General features: G+C 46.0%; 1 protein-coding gene across 2 annotated transcripts in view; it reads left to right on the top strand.

Moving 5' to 3' along the window:
- The window catches only part of FAM72A (family with sequence similarity 72 member A), a 149,203-nt gene that overhangs the window by 81,647 nt on the left and 46,953 nt on the right, over positions 1-20,603 (top strand). The window contains exon 5 of one of the 2 annotated variants that reach the window (XM_075333690.1): positions 16,796-17,369. The exons of the other annotated variant lie outside the window; for it this stretch is intronic. Coding sequence (XP_075189805.1) covers positions 16,796-16,896 — 101 coding nt within the window. The 3' untranslated portion in view covers positions 16,897-17,369. Of the gene's footprint in view, positions 1-16,795; positions 17,370-20,603 lie in introns of those variants that run through there. 2 annotated transcript variants of the gene reach the window in all.

Below are 20,603 nucleotides of genomic sequence, written 5' to 3'. Positions count from 1 at the left end.
GATCCGCTCCGGAATCCGGTGCCCATATAAGTCAATGGGAACCGGAATCCGGAGGTTAAAAACGTTTGTGGAGGGGCTAGGGGGCTAGGAGCAAGCGCGGCATACTCACAGAGGCGCTGTCATGGCGGCACATTCCTTCCGGGTCACGCTGTTACCTTCCGGAGCAGACAATTCAATATTCATTGTTTTCCCCGCCCACTGGCTCGCGTTGGTTGCAGCTAGACTAACTGCAACCAATGACAGGATGGCTGGTGGGCGGGGAAAGCAGTACAGTCTGTCAGTCAGTTCACAGTAGTAAACACTTGGCAGCACAGTTATAGCGCTCTGATGCAGCCCCAGCCGTCGCGCTGTATCTGTGCTGTGTATCCAGTGCCCGGAGTCACACGTGCGAGGTTGCCGGGTGCAGCCATAGCAGACTCGCGTGAGCCCCTCGCACGTGTGACTCTGGTGAAAGTAAAAAGAAAAACAAAACGACGTGCGGTCCACCCTAATCTTCATATCCAGCCATGATAACGCCGGCCGGGGGCTGGTACATCCTCAGCCCGCAGCCGTCCGGTATGTCGCATCAGTTAGATGCGACATACCGGTATGCGATACCGGCTCTTCCCGGTGGCGTGATGCGGTGCCAGTAGGGGTAATAGCAGGGTTAGCGGCGGCGCATGGCTGTTGCTACACCCTAGGTTTGTGTGATGGCACAGGCGTCTATCAGATACCTGCATCACACAAACTTGTAAGTGACAGTAAATAAAGGGAACCTGTCATCAGAAATTTAGCTATAAAGCTAAAAGTTCCCCCCTCTGCAGCTCCTGGGCTGCATTCTAGGAAGCTTCCTATAGTTTTTGTGGCACCTTTTATACCAAAATAAACACTTTGTAAACTTGTACCTTTTCTTATGCAAATTTCTTAAATCTTCCATGGGGGCGGGCTGCCTGGGGTCCGTTGCTGTTCCTCCTGCAGATTTACGCCGCCCCCGAACGCTGAATTTCAAAGCTCAGGGCACCGCCCCTGGGTGCCCGTGGTCCCGCGCATGCGCTGTTCCACTGCAGCGGTGCCGTGCACTGTGTGCACGTGTGACCGCTGGTGACGCTTTGCGCGGGCACGAGGTTATGGGCGGCGCTGTGAGTGTCATCAGCAAGTGCCGCCCATAACCTCGTGACCGCACTTTCCCCTATTACTCCAGCGTTATGCGCAAGCGCTCGCTGGCCTGATGACCGGACGTCACCTCCTTCCCATCCATTTCCTGCTGCTGAGCAGGATGGGAACTTTTAGCTTTATAGCTAAATTTCTGATGACAGGTTCCCTATAAACACAAACACAGAGAACAATCTTTTATTTGGAATAAAGTACAAAACACTCCTCCTTCACCTCTTTATTAACCCCCAAATACCCTGCAGCTCGGACGTAATCCACAGGAGAAGTCCCACGCCGCTTCAGCTCTGCTACATCTGAATATCAGAGTTGTGCCCGCTCTCTTTGATCTCCAGAGAATGAATGAGTTGCGCATTAAGCGGTGACGTCACTCAGGTCATTTGCGATCACAGCTGGAGGTTCCCACGGTCCTTCATCTGTGATCGCAGGTTTCCTGACCTCAGGTGGAGGTCACTGAGTTCACAGACCTGCATCTCCTAGCAGAAAAAGCGCAGTTTTTTTGGCTAAGAGATGCAGATTTTGTGCTGAAATTTTTATACCATATTCCTGCATCCAATCTACACCTCCTGGCAAAAAATCGCAGTGTTTTGATGCAATTTTTATGCCGCGGTTTTTGCCGCGGTTATTTTTCCGCGATTTTTGCCTCGTTTTTTTGCCAGGAGGTGCACATTTGGTGCTGAAATCGTCTGCACCAGCTTTCAGCACCAAATTTCCACCTGTGGCAATTTTTTATTTTGTTTTTATTTTTGGGGGCCAAGGGATGCAAATTTGATGCTGTGATTTTTACACCATGTTTCTGCATCCAATCTACACCTCCTGGCAAAAAATCGCGGTGTTTTGACGCCTGTCTGAACATGAGCGTGCATGTACCTAGAAACACATGCACGCTTCTGTCAGAAGTGTGCAGCTGCGTCGGTGATGCGCTGTCAGACACGTGCGGGTCTGACATCACCCGTCACAGCCAGCCATTGTCTGAACATGAGCGCGCATGTACCTAGAAACACATGCACACTCCTGTCAGATGTGTGTGCGGCTGTGCTACGATGTCACACTTGTGGGAGTCCCTCACTGTGACTTCTACCTAAGATAAACCGCATGCGTTTTTTTTTTTTGTTTGTAAATTTAAATAAATAATTAAAAAAAAAAAAAAACACATGCGATTTCCCCCCCCCCCAATTTACATTCCCAGCCATGATAACGCCGGCCGGGGTCTGGTATATCCTCAGCCCGCAGCCGCCTGGTATGGTCGCATCTGTTAGATGTGGCCATTGCAGTGCGATATCGGCTCATCTTGATTGACCTGGTGCGGTGGCAATCAAGGTAATAGCAGAGGTTAATAACAGCGCATGGCTGCTATTGAACCCCAGGTTTGTGATCGCACAGGCGTCTGTGAGATACCCACATCACAAACCTGTAAATTACAGTAAATAAACAATATTTCCTAGAGGGGCGTGGCAGCTATAAGTCCCCTTATTTGGCAGCCAGACTGGCTTGCAAAGTCTCCTTAAGGAGAATAGTGGTCCCCACATAGCTTTCTCATGAGCCAGATCAGACACCCTATACTTTGCACTGACGAGGGGCAAGCACCCCGAAACACCGTGTCTGCAAATTGGGATTCTGATCTGGCTTATATATCCTGAGTCATATTGCAAAGGATTGTTAAAAATCTACTTGTGACTTTTAGGATCGCTACTTCCAATAGGTGGCGCTGTGCTAGAGTTTGTCTCCTTTACTGGAGAGACAATTTGAGTAAATAAACAAGACACACAGAAATCCTTTATTTGGAATAAAGTAGAAACGCAGCCTCCTCCTTCACCACTTTATTATCCCAGCACTCCGGCGTAATCCACACGAGATCCAGCGGCGACACATCCAGCTCTGCTGCATGTCAGAGCGAGCAGCCATAGAGCACGGCTGCCCGCTCTGAGTGCAGCCTAGCAGCCTATTACTGAGCTGCGATGACTGCACGGCAGAGCTGTCACAGGCTGGGGGCGCGTCAGCCAGGAACCAATCACAGCTGAGAGGACGGCCGGTGGGCGGGGAAAGCACGGAAAGCTGTGTGACTGCGTGCACAGCACAGGAAGTGAAAGCGCAACCCGGAAGCAAGTGTGCCGCCATGACAGAGTCTGGTAAGTATGAAACGCTCATTTATTTATTGTTTTTTAACCTTTTTTTTAATTGCCGATTCCGGATCATGCAGCTGAAATCCCGCGCCCAGGTCCGGCCCGGGAATAGCGCTGAAACCGCGCGGATCCGCACGTTTACAGTCCGGGTCCGCTCAGCACTACCTGCTATACAACTAGCTCGCATTACAACAGCAGTAAAAGTGAGTGGAATCTGCTCTCCTGTGTGTGATGTCACGCCCCCCTCCTGTTCTGGCTGTTTGCAAAATGATAAGGAAGGATGAAGTTTATGATCACAGTGCGGAACCATATTGTTAGTGACCGCAAAGTGATCTTAATTTGTCTAAAGTGTCACTAAGGATATCTGGCATCCCTTCACTGTATCCCTCGCCCCACTGTATCCCGTGCCCCACTGTATCCCGTCCCCCCATATACTGTGCTGCCGGCCGGGTTAGGAGATCTGAGGTGACATGCGACGAGGTGGGGTGATCTGCAGTCTGAACGGCACTGCACTACAGATGTCACACCACGATCACTGCTCTCAGCCGCATGCACTCACCTCAGACCTCCACCCCTGGCAGCCTGTCCTGTCAGCCTGGTGTCTGTTCCTCCCCTTAGCGATCCCAGCACAGAGTGTCGCGGGCGGAGGGGACGCGCTCGCCACGCTCGGGTCCAGGGCTGCTGCTGCTCGGTGGCTCAAGCGGTGGGCTGGACCCGGGGACTCGAGCAGCGCTCCTCGCCCGTGAGTGAAAAGGGATAGTTTGGGTGGGGGAGATTGTTCGTGACGCCACCCACTGGACGTGGTGATGATGGCACCACCGCTGCTGGTGACGGGGATCCCGGAAGAGATGGTAGGGAGCAGCTAGGATGTTGTCCCCTCCGTGAGTAGGGGGTTGGTGATCCTGGGGCCCGGTGGTGTAACGGGGAGGCTGGATGGCTGGGGTGCAGGGTTGCAGGGACAGTGCGGTGCGGTGCCGGACGGCACTGGTTTACTCACTCATACAATCACTGACAGAGTCTCTGGTAAACCAAAACGGCCGGATGGACGGGTCCTGCAGCCGGTTGCAGTGTTGTTGTGCTCTCCCCGGATGGCTGATGGTGGCTGTCTTTCCCTGCACCTTTTAGAATGTTCTGACTCCTGTGGTTGCCCACCAGTAGTCCGCTCCCCGGTGTATAGGTGCCGTAGGAGCCCGTTTTGCCCGCAGGCGCTAGCCCTTGGATCTCTAGCCTGTGGCGGTGGCTGTATATCCTCACGGTGTTGACTGTTGCCTTCTGTCGGGACTCGGTTGTTGGGGAACCCCTGGGGTTCCTGTCACACTCGGATTTGACTATTGACGGCGGCTCCAAGCCTGGTTGGAGTCCGATGGCCCTGCCTGTATGCTTAGCTTCACTCCGCTCCCCGATTCGGTACCGGTGGGCCACAGCCCAGCCCCGGTCCTTACGACTCTGCAGAGTTCCACCAACTCCTGCAGACGGCCACCACCGTCTGCCAACCTTGCTGTCAGTGCCTGGGCTCCTGCCCAGGCACACGCAGACGTTTTACTCCTCTCACTTTCACCTCCAAACTCTAACTGACTGCTTTTTCCGCCTCCAGGCCTGTGAACTCCTCGGTGGGTGGGGCCAACCGCCTGGCTCCGCCCCACCTGGTGTGGACATCAGACCCTGGAGGGAGCCAACAAGGGTTTTTGGTTGACTGTTGTTACTGTCTAGGGTGGGGGGTGTGTATGTTGGTATGTCTGCGACTACCTGGCTAGTCCAGGGCGTCACAAGAGCAGTGAGGAGCTGTTAGAAAAGGAGGCCCAAGGTGAGCACACATGAGCGGGGGTGATAGGCAGAGTGGGGGGTGAGCAACGGGGGGGGAGCAAAGGGGGTGGTGGTGGTGGTGAGCGGCAGGGGAGGGGGTGGGGAGCGGTGGGGTGGGGAGCAGCATGCCAGGATCAGTTACGATGCAATCACCGCTGCCCTGCCCCGCTACTCACCCCAGGCAGAGCAGGTGCCAGGGGGAAAATTCAGCACACAGCATATGCTGTGAGCTCCATAAAGATGGTGGCGATCTCCTACCTCTGCTGTAATCTGGACAGCCCAGGGGCATGTCCAGCTCACAGCAGGGAGCTCTCAGTGAAAAGTATAGTGTCAGAGCCCGTCTATCAGATCCAATGCACAGAGAGCTGCCATAAAGGAGGTGAGTAACTGTCGTTACTCCAAGATGGCAGTGCCCAGTGTTTCAGTAAAAATAGAATGAAATAAAAACTAAATAAACAATTTAATTTTGTATTAAAAATAATTGATTCCATATTCACTATTAATACAAAAATAAAAAAGCGACACCTTACCTTTTAAGAAAATATTCTGTATTTTTTTTATTAACTTCCTTCTCTATATTTTAAAATATTTGTAACATTGATATGATATAATAACCTACTTTTGTAACATTGCTATTATATAATCCTATTTTGGTGCTTAAAAAAACAAGTCAGAAACATCCCCTCATCCCAACACCCCTCCCACATCCACCCAAACCATTAATATGATTGTGTAGCCCTTTAAAAGATAAGCAATTTGATCCCTTTATGACTTCTAAGCACAGCTCCAGCAGTAGGAAATCTTGTTTTGCAGTTGAATCTAGTAGTGCATTGGGCTGGAGTGCTGCTCTTTTAGCTTCTAAACGCTATTTCTCCCCTGGCTGATTTTGACCGGTCGTTTGCTCTTGTAGACGGCTAGTGTGGCACCATCGTAGCCTAATGCACTTCAAAACACAACTTCACTGGTGGAGCAGCACTTTGGGGTCATAAAGTTTGATCTTTCGAAGGGCTACAGTGTCATAAACATGATTTGGGGGTTACAGTTTCAGACAGATTCTCTTTAAATTTGTTTAGCCACTGAGCAGAGCTGAATTGTGGAACATACAGTACAAACTATATAGTATATATCTCCATCTCATTATCAGCATGAAATAAGGAGTGTGTGGTGAATGAATATGTCTTTGGTATTAGCACAACAAGTGGAGGACATATTAGATCAAGCAAGCTTTTATTGAAAAATTACGAAAGAAATTCCAGAAAATCAGACAGATGTCCTGAATAAAAGATAATGGAAGTAATAAAGATTATAGAAGAAAATAATGTTTGGTTGTTGGAATCTGGCTATGTCTGTGGAAATGGCCAACTTTCCGACAGATGATGTTGAGGCAGATATGCATCTATTATAGGCATTTGTTCTTGGAGGTAAGCTGCTGCCAAAGATGTTTGGCAGTGGCTTACTTTTCTCTCCATTGAAAACATATAACATATAAACTCTGAGCATATGGGGGAGTCTTTAGAGAAACCTGATACATTTTTGAGCGACAGTGATCTAAGGTATATGGATGCCATTAGAATTTGCTCATCCGTTACTAGCAAAGATAGTACTGTCTACTGAGGAACCATGATGGACTTTATTAGGGTCAACATGGTCAGCCAGGATTCTTCACTATCTGTTAAATAACAGACCCAGTTTTGCTGTCTTGGCTGCAAAGAATGGATGTCAATAAGTAGTATTTAAGGAGACCAATGAGTGATAACGACACAGAAGCAGAACTTAGCATAGTTTAGAAGCATAAAATCTTAACCTGTAGGTCACAAAGGGTATTGATCGCAATAAAATATTATAATTAATAATAATATAACACCTCTTTAAGTCACCTCTGTGGACAGGATGTCCAGTAGTTTTCAACTCCATATGGTGTATCACCTCAACCTCAATCTTGCTGGAAGCTATAAGGGAATAACACACTTGTTCACATAAGATAGCGCCAGTAAGTATATCTGGGCCAGAAACTCAATACAAAATACAACAAAGGAACCTGGTTGTACAAATAAAGCAACCAAACCAGATTTTTATGCCCAATAAAAGTATTATTTATTATTCAAAGTTTAAAACAACCATCTGAAATAAATATATATATTCAAATACATTTTTCTGACAATAGCCGGTGCCACATAAAAACATGGGGCGGGGGGTGACATAGTGTCAACAGTCTATATATAAGCAGGTTAAGAATATAAATAACAGACCATCCACCCTCAAAGTGCTTGTGTCTAATCAAATGATATGCGTAAAGTCAGTCATGATATTATTGCTTACCAATAATAGCTGTGCTCTATGCGCCCCCGTCACCCCAACGTATGTTTCGCTCTTCTTCGTCAGGGAGCGAGTAATAGGAGGTATATCACTATGTTTATATAGCCCAAAAACACCTGTAAATTCTTATAGTAATAGCGCTGCGGAATTATAGTATTTTATATTTCGGATATTTCTGACGCATGCAAACTGGGGCTGAAATGAAATCCCTCCGAGAAAAATATGGCACATGCGCCGCCGACGTCATCTCCTATGTGGTCCATCGTCCCACAGGCTGTGGAATGCAAGTGCATCACAGCTATGTGATAGCAGCGCATGTATCATGCATTCAGGACTGCCATGGCGATGATGTGCCAGGGAGAGCCGGGTGCGGATTTGTTTATTCCGTAGCTAGATCACTGGATTAACACCTAATTGGGAACTATGTGCTACTGTGCCGCTCCCATGTCAGTAGCAGCCGGGCTGCTCTGATCCGGACCCGCAGTGTGGCTCGAGGGATTCTCCGGACCTGGGGGTCACGTGGACACTCCAAATAAAAGGGGAACGTATTTGTACGGGATTTACCGTAGTCGGTGTGTGACGCCACCCACGGTCTGTGGTGAAGTATGGCACCACCGCTGCTGCTGTGGGACACCCGGGGTGATGGGTTAGCAGCTGGTTATTAACCCCTCCGTGGGTAGGGATGGTTTCCCCGGGACCTGGTGACTTGGTGCAGGGGACGGTGATGGCAGGGGCCGGCGCGCCTGCTCAGACCAAGGAGTCTCAGCTTAGTCACGGTTAAAGAAATCAGACAATTCCGGTGATTAACCAAGGTGCTGGTGGCCGGCAGCCGCGGCCAGGTGTACGCTGGTCCCCCACCCGGGCTGGTGGTCTGTGTCACTTTCCTCTGCACTGTGTTGTGATGTGGTGGACTTCCCGGTATGGAACGCGGGAGTCCGCTCCCGGTACTATTGTTGGGAGCCGTGCCCGTTGACGCTGACCCGTATGATCTAACGGGCCCTGGCGGATGCCATATTCCTCTCTGTGGGTGGTTGACTGCTTTTGGGACAGTTGGTTGGGACAGGACCTATAATCCTGCCCTCAATTGGTTAATTACCTAGGCCGTTGGTTCCGGTCCTGGCTTCAGGGTCCAAGTACCCCCTCTGTGCACGGTTTCCGGGTCAGTTCTCCGGTGTCTGTACCGGCGGGCTCCAACCCTGCCCCGGTCCACCTCGGATCTCTGGCTGCCGTCTTCCCATCTCCTGCTAGACACGGACCACCGTCTGCCACCTAGCCAATGCACCAGGGTTCCAACCCCGTCGCCTCTGCTCTCTGTGCTTGAGCTTCACCTCCTCCACTCAACTTGAGCTCTAAACTTCAACTGCTTTTCCCACCGCGGGCTCTCCAGACCCCTAGGTGGGCGTTCTCCATCCGCCTGGTCCCGCCCACTGGTGTGCCTGTCCTTCCCTAGGGGGGTGACTAGGGTTTCAGGTCGGCTGTGTGTAACCCTGTGAGGAAAGGTGTTGTGCGGGGGCCTATGTGTGACTACCTGGTTTTGCCAGGGCGTCACACTACCACCGACAATGGAGAATATGAAGGTATCAAATTATAAGTGAATTACAGTTGAAGAAATCCATAATTATAAGATAAAATTTTACAGTATATAGTGCAAATTGATTGTACAGAAATTAATATGAAATAATGAATCATTCAATATAGTATAATATTAAAGAAGAAAACTTTTTTTTATATAATAACAAATATAAAGATTAACTACACAGATAAGAAATATACCATATATAATCCATATAAATTAGTGACAAATATTATCATACTATTTAGTGAATAAAAAGTATAGATAAATATTAATTGTAAACCCCATAATTGACAATATAATGACTGTAAATTAATAAATAATGACTTGAACGATATCCAAAGTCAATGTGAAGCTATCTTCTCACTGTAAACCCCTTTGGACCGCCAATACTAGGAAAAATAAAAATAGAATAAATAAAAATCCAAATATAAAATTGAATAATCATTTATCAAAAAATTTAAATATTAAAACCCTATAAAGGTAATTCCACCATAAAATATTTATCGATGTATATATGCGTACATACAAAACCCACTGTGGGGTAGGCTAAACTAGCCTATTATTAGATGCTTTGCATATATATTGTACATAGATATACATAACATTAAAATAATGATGTCCATTTATAGAAATGATGAAAAACCAAAATTTTCATTTAGCCCTACTGGTGCCACTGTACAAAATCTATAAATCCAGTTACTTTCCACCTGTGAGAGAACTTAAATAAATTCCCTCCTCTAATCCCCAATGATACCTGGTCTATTGCTTGAATATCCAGTAATCTTGAGTCAGATCCATGAAACCGTTTGCAATGTATGGGTAGAGTTTTCAGGTTTTCTTCCTCTGTTTCCATCTTAGCTTTACCTATATCTCGTACATGTTCCCTGACACAAATTTTAACTCTCTTGTTGTCATTCCCACATACATTCTATTACAGGGACATTTGGCTAAGTAGATAATGCCCTGCAAAGAACATGTTAGATGCTTTTAACATTATAAATTCCTTAGATCCATCGGCATTTGTAAATTTTTTACTTTTTTTCAAATTTACACAAGCCTTACAATGACTGCATAGGTAGAAGCCATCTGGAATCCCGCTTTCTGTGTTTTTGTTTTTTTTAAACGGGTCATAATCACTTCTTACCAGTATGTCTCTAAGGTTATTACTCCTCCTTGCTGTAATTTGGGGTGTTGGAGGCAAAAACGTTTCAGGGTAGTCGACCTGCAGAATCTTCCAATGTTTTCTCATGATCCGATACAGATTATCCCATTGATTATTGAATGTTGTTATCAGCCAAGCATTATCCTCATCTTTTTTTAAATTCTTCTCGGACTGATCTTTATACAGTAATTGGTTTCTAGGTATATTTTTTGCTCTGTTTTATCCCTGGCGAATCTACCTATGGCCATACTTCTGTCTCTAAACCTCTGATACAAATCACATGCTTCATTTTCAAAAGTTTCTTCATCAGAGCAAATACGTTTAATTCTGAGGTACTGAACTATAGGAATACCTTGGTTAGTAGATTTTGGGTGTTATTAACTTGCAAGTAGCAGAGAGTTGGTGGCTATAGGTTTTCTAAAAACGTCTGTGTGTTTCTCTCCTTCAGGTGTAACCTGAATAGAAATCTCCAAAAAATTGAGTTTTAAACCTGATGTATATGTCAGTTTAATGCTAAGATCATTGTTAAGATTTGCTATGAAAACATCTAGTTGTTCCAAGGAGCCTTCCCATACAAATAATATATCATCGATATATCTACTCCAGTTATGCATTTTTTTAATATCCTTCAATGGGTTACTCTGAACAATGTCACTCTCAAATGCTCCTAAAGACAAATTAGCATAGGAGGCGGCACAAGAGGTCCCCATAGCCTTAAGCTGGGTTCACACTAAACGACAGCGACAACGACGTCGCTGTTACGTCACCATTTTCGGTGACGTAACAGCGACCTTGTAAGTCGCTGTTATGATCGCTGCTTAGCTGTCAAACACAGCAGAAGCAGCGATCATAACGTCGCTGTGCTACATGTGCAGAGAGCAGGGAGCCGCGCTTAGCGCTGGCTCCTTGCTCTCCTGCAGCACACATCGGGTTAATTAACCCGATGTGTGCTGCAGCTACATGTCACAGTTCAGAGAGCAGGGAGCCGCGCGCACTGCTTAGCGCTGGCTCCTTGCTCTCCTTGCTACAGTATACATCGGGTTAATTACCCGATGCATACTGCAGCCACATGTCACAGTGCAGGAGCCGGCACTGGCAGCAAGAGCGGCGGAGGCTGGTAACCAGCGTAAACATCGGGTAACCAGGGAAAGGTCTTCCCTTGGTTACCCGATGTTTACGCTGGTTACAGCTTACCGCAGCTGCCAGTGCCGGCTCCTGCTCGCTTCATTTCGTCGCTCTCTCGCTGTCACACACAGCGATGTGTGTGTCACAGCGGGAGAGTGACGACCAAAAAATGAAGCTGGACATTCAGCAACGACCGGCGACCTCACAGCAGGGGCCAGGTCGTTGCTGAATGTCACACACAGCGACAGCGACGGGACGTCGCTGCAACGTCACAGAAAATGGTGACGTAGCAGCGACGTCGTTGTCGTTGTCGCTGTGTGTGACACCAGCTTTACCTTGTAGTTGCAAAACAATCTGATTTTTAAAAATAAAACAATTGTGTGTTTAATCAATTCCGCCATTGGTGGATCAATGCTACTTGAGCGAAGAAACCATGTCACTGCCCTTAGTCCATCAGTATGTCGGATGGACGTATACAAGGTCTCCACATCCGCCGTCACAAGGATCTTGCCATGTTTCAAATGCAGTTAACCCAATCTACATAGTGGCAACGTGGTGTCCTTGATATAAGAGGGTAAAGTAGCGACCAAAGGTTTCAAATAAAAATCAATTGCTTGACAGGTTATTTCACACAATCCAGCATTAGCAGCCACTATAGGACGATCTGGGGGAATCTAAAGGATCTTTGTGCAACTTTGGAATAAGATACAATGTTTGCATACAGGGTTTTGTGACCAGCATAGCTTCCATCAAATTTTTAGGGATAATATTCTGTTCATAGGCTTTTTCCAAAATATCCGCCAACTGGGCCTGGAATGTAGTTAGGGGGTTAGAAACTAATTTTTTTATAACCGGTTTTATCAAGCAAAAGTTTATTTCCTTGTTATTCATACATACTGTTGGGCTAAATAACTAAATTGCCCCCTTTATCAGCATTTTTAAACACTACATCAGTCCAGGAATTTAATTCAAGTAATGCCTTTTTCTCGGACTTATCAATTACAGGCATATCAATCTGGGGTAATTGCTCTATCTCCTCTGTGACCAACTTCACAAATATTTCCACAGTTGGACAGGTACTTAAAGGTGGAATTTTTTTTAATTTATTATAAAGATGGGTTGGTTATGTACTGACCTGCGATGTGGTTTCCTCTTCAGCTAGACATTCTAAGGCGCGCTTTGCACACTACGACATCGGAGGTGCGATATCGGTGGGGTCAAATCGAAAGTGACGCACATCCGGCGTCGCAGTTGATATCGTAGTGTGTAAATCCTTTTTGATACGATTAACGAGCGCAAAAGCGTCGTTATCGTATCATCGGTGTAGGGTCCGACATTTCCATAATTTGGCAGTAGTGACAGGTACGATGTTGTTCCTCGTTCCTGCGGCAGCACACATCGCTGTGTGAGAAGCCGCAGGAGCGAGGAACATCTCCTACCTGCGTCACCGCGTCTAACGCCAGCTCTGCGGCAGGAAGGAGGGGGGCGAGATGTTTACATCCCGCTCATCTCCGCCCCTCCGCTTCTATTGGCTGCCTGCCGTGTGACGTCGCTATGACGCCGCACGACCCGCCCCCCTAATAAGGTGGCGGGTCGCCGGCTAGAGTGACGTCGCAGGGCAGGTAAGTGCGTGTGACGCTGCCGTAGCGATAATGTTCGCTACGGCAGCAATCACAAGATATCGCTGCTGCAACGGGGGCAGGGACTATCGCGCTCGACATCGCAGCATCGGCTTGCGATGTCGCAGCGTGCAAAGTACCCCTAAGATTTCTAAAGCTTCCTTTTCTTTTGATGTGTTGAAAAAGTCATATGTTTCAGATTTACCATACAGCCTTTTAAAGATGAGCTTTCTCACAAAAAGATTCACGTCTTTTATTGTCTCGAATACATCTAGGTGAAAATGTTGAGCCTTTTTCCAAAATATTCAAGTGGGCATTGTTTAGGGTAAGTGAAGATAAATAAATTACCTAAAGATGGTTAGTTTGTTTATTGCCATTCGTTTTCTCAGACGTCTCATAACCTTTTCTTTTTCCTTCATAATGCGTACGTCAATTACTATACAGTATGTTTGCAAGTCTTGATCCTGAGTAGAAGCTATGCTATCATCTTTAGAGGATATTGAAGAAACAGATAAATTTAAGTAATTTCATAATCTTTTGCGTCTCTTTGATATTTTTTAATTTTTGCTGAGTTTTCCATATCTTTTTCTAGATCCTGCAAATATTTATGAAGTATTTCCCCTCAAAGATGTTTGTGTATTTGTTTATGTAAAACCTCTATTTGTTCATCTTTTCTTTTAATTCTTCTCCATTGTCAGTGGTAGCACATGGTTCCCAATTAGGTTTTAATCCAGTGATCTAGCTCCAGAATGAGCGCATGCGCACCCGGCTCTCCCTGGAGCATCGTCGACATGGCAACCCGGAATGCATGACGCATGCGCTGCTATCACATAGCGGCGATGCGCTTGCGTTTCACAGACCGTGGGGTGATGGACCGCATGGGGGATGACATCGGTGGTGCATGCTCCATGTTTTTCCGGAAGCCTTTCACTTCAGCCCCAGTTTGTAATATTAGCGCATGCATCAGTAATACCCAGAAGTAAAATACTCTAATTCCAGAGCGCTCTTACTATAAGCATTTACAGGTGTTTCTCGGCTATATAAACATAGCGATTTCCCTCATATTACTCGTTACCTGACGAAGAAGAGCGAAACATACGTTGGGGCGGGGGGACATATAGGTCACAGCTACTATTGGTTAGCAGTAATATCATTATTCATACACTGACTTTACCCATATCATTTGTTTAGATACAAGCACTTTAAGGGTGAATGGTCTGTTATTTATATTCTTAACCTGCTTATATATAGACTGTGAACACTGTCGCGCCCCCCCCCCCCCAAGTTTTTATGTAACATCGGCTATTTTCAGAAAAACGTATTTGAATATATATTTATCTCAGATGGTTGTTTTAAACTTTGAATAATAATACTTTTATTGGGCATAATACTATTGTTTGGTTGCTTTAGTTGCACAACCAGATTTCTTTGTTTGTTGTAAGCTGTAAGGGAATGCATAAACACTTAACAGGTTTATTTATAGGGGACCAAATGGTGACACTTCCAAGTGGGATAAAAAATTTCACAATCTATTATAAAGGTTCAAGAAGTGCTTTGCAATAAACCTGAATGTTAGAGATTACGCTTTCCCTTTAACTTACAAGAAGCACACTCCTAAAGGCTGCTTTACACGCAGCGACATCGCTAGCCCCGTTGGTTGTGCGTCACGGGCAAATCGCTGCCCGTAGCGCATAACATCGCTCGGACCTGTCACACATACTTACCTGCCTAGCGACGTCGCTGTGGCCTGTGAACCGCCTCCTTTCTAAGGGGGCGGTTCGTGCAGCGTCACACGGCAGCCGTCCAATAGAAGCGGAGGGGTGGAGAAGCAGCCAAAAGAAAGTGACGCCCACCTCGTTGCCGGAGGACGCAGGTTAGGTGTTGTTCGTCGTTCCTGGGGTGTCACACGTAGCGATGTGTGCTGCCTCAGGAACGACGAACAACCTGCGTCCTGCAACAGCAACGATATTTGGGATTAGAACGACGTGTCAACGATCAACGATTAGGTAAGTAATTTTGATCGTTCGTATCCATTCATACGTTTCACAAGCAACGACGTCGCTAACGAGGCTGGATGTGCGTCACGAATTCCGTGACCTCAACGACATCTCGTTAGCGATGTCGTTGCGTGTAAAGCCCCTTTAAGTTATCACCATTAGTCTACAAATGGTTGCAGCCATGAAAATAATTCAGTCCCAAGTTGGGGCCTCGGTTGCCGCAGATGTTGCTGCTTTTTCAGTAGCTGTTAATACAGTTTATACAATGGGAACAAAATTCCCTCTACAGCTGGTCCTGTCATAAACTCCTCATTCGTGGAACAAGTTCCAGCAGTGCTCCCTTATAGATAGCTTTATTATAATTCCCAACAGTGGAACAAGTCCTAGCAGTAACTATTCACTCCTTGCCTTGATGTACCGTAGCAGTTCTGAGGTCACACAGGGTTCCAGCCTGGTGCCTCAGGATCCAAGGGCTTTCTGATGCAGGGAATGAAAGGCATGAGTCTTCTATGTAGGAAACCACACAGAGGTGGGGAACTCTTGGCAACTTGGCTGGTCTGTAGTTGTAGTGCAGCTCCAGGGCTCACTGTCCTCACACACGAGGTTACAGAACTGCCAGTGCACTCCATGTGTTCTTGCCCTGGATCATCACTGTCTCTCTCCAGCAATTCTCAGAGTTGCAGCCAAAGGTAATGGAGCAATAGAGGGATTCATGTCTATTAGGGTATGTGCACACAATGCAGTTTTGTTTCTCCAGCGAAAAATGCACCCTCTGGCAGAAAAAAACGCATCAAAAAATGCATGTGTTTTTGCCGGGTTTTTTTTTTAACATTGTCAATGGCAAAACGCTGGGAAAAATCGAGAAAAGAAGTGACATGCTGCTTCTTTTTTCTGCAACCAAAACTACAAGCAAAAAAGAAGCAATGTGCGCACAGCCTTTCGGATTTCTCAAAGACTTTGCTGGGTAAGGTCCTACATGCAGTTTAGGGCCACAAACTGCACAAAAAAAAAAGAAAAAAAGCAGCATGTGCCCAAGGCTTTAAGGCCGCTTTACACGCTTGCGACATCGCTAGCGATGTCGCTAGCGATCGCACCCGCTCCCGTTGTGCGTGCTTTACGGGCATATCGCTGCCATGGCGAACAATATTGCTAGTACGCGTCACACGCACATACCTTCCTAACGACGTCGCTGTGGCCGGCGAACAAACTCTTTTTTTTAAGGGGGAGGTTCGTGCGGCGTCACAGCGACGTCACACAGCAAGCCACCAATAGAAGCGGAGGGGTGGAGAGCAGCCACATTAACGTCACTCCAACCTCGTTGCCGGAGGACGCAGAAACGCTGTTGTTCGTCGTTCCCGGGGTGTCACACGTAGCGTTGTGTGCTGCCTCAGGGACGACAAACAACCTGCGTCCAAAATGAGCAACGATATTTGGGAAAGGAACGACGTGTCAACAATCAACGATTTTTGTAGTTTTTCGGATCGTTAGCCGTCGCTCGTAGGTGACCCCAGCAATTTCTCGTTAGCGATGTCGTTGCGTTTAAAGCGGCCTTTACTGTGAAGCACTGTCTGCTCCTAGCTGCACTAGTCTCTGCACACCATTCTCCCCCTATAATCTTTATATTGCGCCAACATATTTCATGGAACTTGAGGTTGCATGTCATGAGCCTTGTGGGTAAGAGGAATAATTTTCTATTTGATTTTGTATTTACCAGGCCTCATGGATAATATGCTTCTGAGCTCCCACAGCTGTAAAATATCAGTGTGCTTAAATCCGAAATAAAATATTTGAAAAAAAAAAAATACTGGAAAATGTCATATATGTGCTAAAACATAACATGAACTGAATTTTACGTATACTTTCAGTTAATGAGTTTTAAGACTGTACTGATGGATGTTCACTCCTGGTTTGCTTATGTTTGCTAGGAAAGTATATACTGCTCTGGAAAGATCTACCAGACACTGATGAAAGACAGGACGGCTTATTAAGCCTGTATGAGGATGAACATGAGCTTTACCTTAGATGAAGTTGGATTTACAGAAGACTGTGATGCTCCATTTTATTATTACATTTTATTTATATAGAGCGACCATATTTTGCAGCAGTTTACATTTCCACCAATATTTGAAAAATAAAAAAAATAAGGACGAAACAGAAGAGAACTCGAATGCCAGCATTGTGTTTTAGACTTTTAGACACCAAGACTCTGGAAGCTGATTAAGTTCTACCCAAATAAAACTATCGCTAAAAAGTCAGGAATCCTTTTACACTTTCCAATTACTTTTTATTTTTAATTTAAGCGCACCTCTCTTACAGCTTTTATGGATGGGCTAAAGAATTCTTCAAAAAATGCCATTTATGATACTTCAGTGCAGCTTACTACTGACCTCTCTCTAATGAAGAATGTAGATGTTGATATCGCAATAACAGAGAATTTTATATCAGGATAAATTATGTTACATGAGAATATGTAATATTTAATATGTATATATTAAAAAAAAAGTGAAAATATTGGAAAATTCTTATTTTTTTATTATTTCATATGTTAAACAAGTGTTCTGTATAGATGATCTTTCTGACGATTTACTAATCCTTCAATTGAGTGAAATATTTGGTTGAATGGTATAAAACAATAGATTCTTCGTCAAATGAAAGGCTCTGTCACTATTTCGGTTTCAACACTGCATCTGAGGCTTTGAAAGCAGATATGAAAACAGCCTTAACATACAGGTCTTTGCGGACCACGCTAGAAACCTTACCGCTTCCTGGTGCTGTCCCCGCTCCTCCCATTTTGGCAGAGCTGAGAGAAACTGGCGTGAAAACACTGAAAGTCACTATTTTTGTGCTTCTCAGAGTTGTTCCAACATTTAGCATCTTAAATCAATTTACTTCAGAATTCTGGCTAAATTGTTTTGGTGAATTGTGGCCATAGACATAATAAAGAGAAGCAGCCTTTAAAGATCACCTGTCAGCAGGATTTAGCACTATAAAGTAAATATATGGCCACAATGGCACTGTGATGCTGATTAAATGCATACCTGCAGTGAAGAAAGCCGATTTTTGGTAGCTAAATAATCTTCCTTTTAAAGTTTTCATGATGTCATCCTCCATGCATCACTTTTGCATCGGGTCAGGACTTGGAGGGGGGTAGTAGGGTCTTCTTCTTCTTCACCCCTCCCACCTGCCTCCTCTGTTTCTTCTACAGGTCTACTGATTATTCAGTGACCTGCCTCCTTTATGAAATTCTGCATTGCCGCCATGAGTGCTGTGGCAGGGCATGTGCAGTGTGATTCTGTGGCGGTATTCAATAAAATGCTGACGGATGCGGCGCTATGCATACCAAGATTTCAACTCAATTACCTCTTTCTTAAGCTGAAATCTTAATCTGCGCATGCACTGCCACCATCGCCATTTTATTGAAGACTGTGCACAGTGTGATTCTACAGGAAATGGTGCCAGATGCAGCACACATGCGTAGATCAAGATTTTGGCTTAGGCTAGGTTCACATTTCCGTTGTTTTGCATCAGTGACATACGTTGCTTGACGCTTGTGACTGATGCGTTGTACAATGGATGACAAGAATTGAATTCATTGTCGCACTCCGTTGTAAAAGAGAGAACGATCAGCTGATCATTCACAATAGCCGGCCGGCTTTTGAGAGCAAACAGATTATCTCCTGGCGGCCGGCTAATGAGAGCGATCAGCTGATCGCTCACAGCAGCTAGCCGCCGGGTGATCAGCTGATCGCTCACAGCAGCTGATCGCTCACAGCAGCCGGCCGCCGGGTGATCAGCTGATCGTTCGACCGCCGAGAATGTGTGCGGGGGCGGAGTGCGGGGTGGGAGGAGCTGAGCGGGGCCATGGCGTTCAGGACGTCAGTGCCGTGGACTGCATGGCTGGGGACGTGTGTGTGTCTGTGTGTGTGTGTACATGCGGAGTGCCGGAGGGGGCAGAGCCGAGCGGGGAAGTGTCTGGCTCCCTGCACACGTAGCCAGGGTAAATATCGGGTAACTAAGCAAATCACTTTGCTTGGTTACCTGATATTTACCTTGGTTACCAGCGTACACCGCTTAGCGCTGGCTCCTTGCACACGTAACCAGGGTAAATATCGGGTAACTAAGCAAAGTGCTTTGCTTATTAACCCGATGTGTACCCTGGTTACGTGTGCAGGGAGCCAGAGAGAGCATGCGCAGCGAAAGCCTTTGGATTGCGCTGCTCAAAAAACTTTACAGGCTGCGTTCCTGCCGCCCGACTGTCAGTCGTTCCACGTCTGACCAGTCGGGCGGACGATGCAACGCAGCATCATCAGTCACAATCCGCCGCTCATACAAGTCTATGGGAACAACGGAATCCGCCAAACTGATTCCGTTGTTTACCAGAGCCGCGGATTGTGACTGATACAAATTGACGGAAATGTGAACCTAGCCTTAATGAAGAGGTAATTGAGCTGAAATCTCAGTCTATGCTTGTCCAGCATCTGGCACCATTTTATTGAAGACATCCAGATTGCCCATAGAATCACACTGCGCACACGCTGCCCACTGCAATCATGGTGGCGACTGCACAGAATTTCAAAAAGGAGACAGGTCTCTGAATCATAACATGTACAAAAAACACATGAAGCTGATGACAATGAAGAAGAAGACCTTACCCCCCCCAAATCCTGCCCCGATGCACATGCGATGCACGGATAATGTCATCATGAAAACTTAGGTGGAAGATTATTCAGCAACCAAAGATCAAATGTCTTCACTGCCGCTATCATTTAATCAGAGTCACAGCACAATCATGGCCATGTATTTACTTTATAGTGCTAAATCCTGCTGACAGGTCTTTAAGGGCTAGAAAATCCAGTTGGAAAAATAATCTTCATAGATTGAGGTAAGAAGATAACATTGGGGAAGTCTGTAATGTCGGAACATAGATTAAGAAGGTTCTATATGGGACTCAAACTCTTTACAATTACAGATTTGTACCCTTCACAACATTGAAATTGCAATAGCAACTGCTTACTAATAATTTCCCAGAGATGTGCTTAATGAGAGGAAGGCATAAGGTGTCAAATAGTCTGTACACAAACCATCAGAAAGCATTTGCATTACATTCAGCTATGAGCCAGACATCCATCCACAAGTGTTCCATGGAGGCTGCAGTACAGGCCTATCATTTTTAGTGATGAGCACTTCTTTTGTCTTGGATGCAATTATACCTGGAGATTTGTCTAGTGACCATGTGAGCAATTGTGACTCCTCTGGGCTGTGACGAGCGGTGAAATGCCGCCCAGAACCCAGTCACTCACGGAGACTTTGGCCTAAATTGATGTGACATCACCGGATCCCAGAGGTCACGGAGCCCAGGGGTCACGCGAAGAGGGGGAGCGGACTGCAACAGCCCGCCACAGGCACTATTGGCAAACACAAGATATTTGAGAGAAACATTGTTTCTCAACAATATCTATATGGCCAGTAATGAAAATGAGTGAACCACCCCTTTAATTGTCTGGCCAAGTCTGGAGCCTGGAAACTTATCCGTGCTGGAGGACATCTAGAGAAATCTAACATAGTCTGGCTAAGTCTGGAGCCTGGAAACTTATCCTTGCTAATGCACCTGTAGAAGTATCTAACATGGTCAAATTTGACCCCTGACAACACAGTTTCAAAACATGCATCAGAATCAAATGCACTGATAATCTATTTTCCATAAATTATCAGCAAATTGATGAAATTACACCT

This window comes from Anomaloglossus baeobatrachus, chromosome 2 (genome assembly GCF_048569485.1).
Source record: "Anomaloglossus baeobatrachus isolate aAnoBae1 chromosome 2, aAnoBae1.hap1, whole genome shotgun sequence".
Lineage (NCBI taxonomy): Eukaryota > Metazoa > Chordata > Amphibia > Anura > Aromobatidae > Anomaloglossus > Anomaloglossus baeobatrachus.
This window is presented reverse-complemented; position numbering and strand designations above follow the sequence as displayed.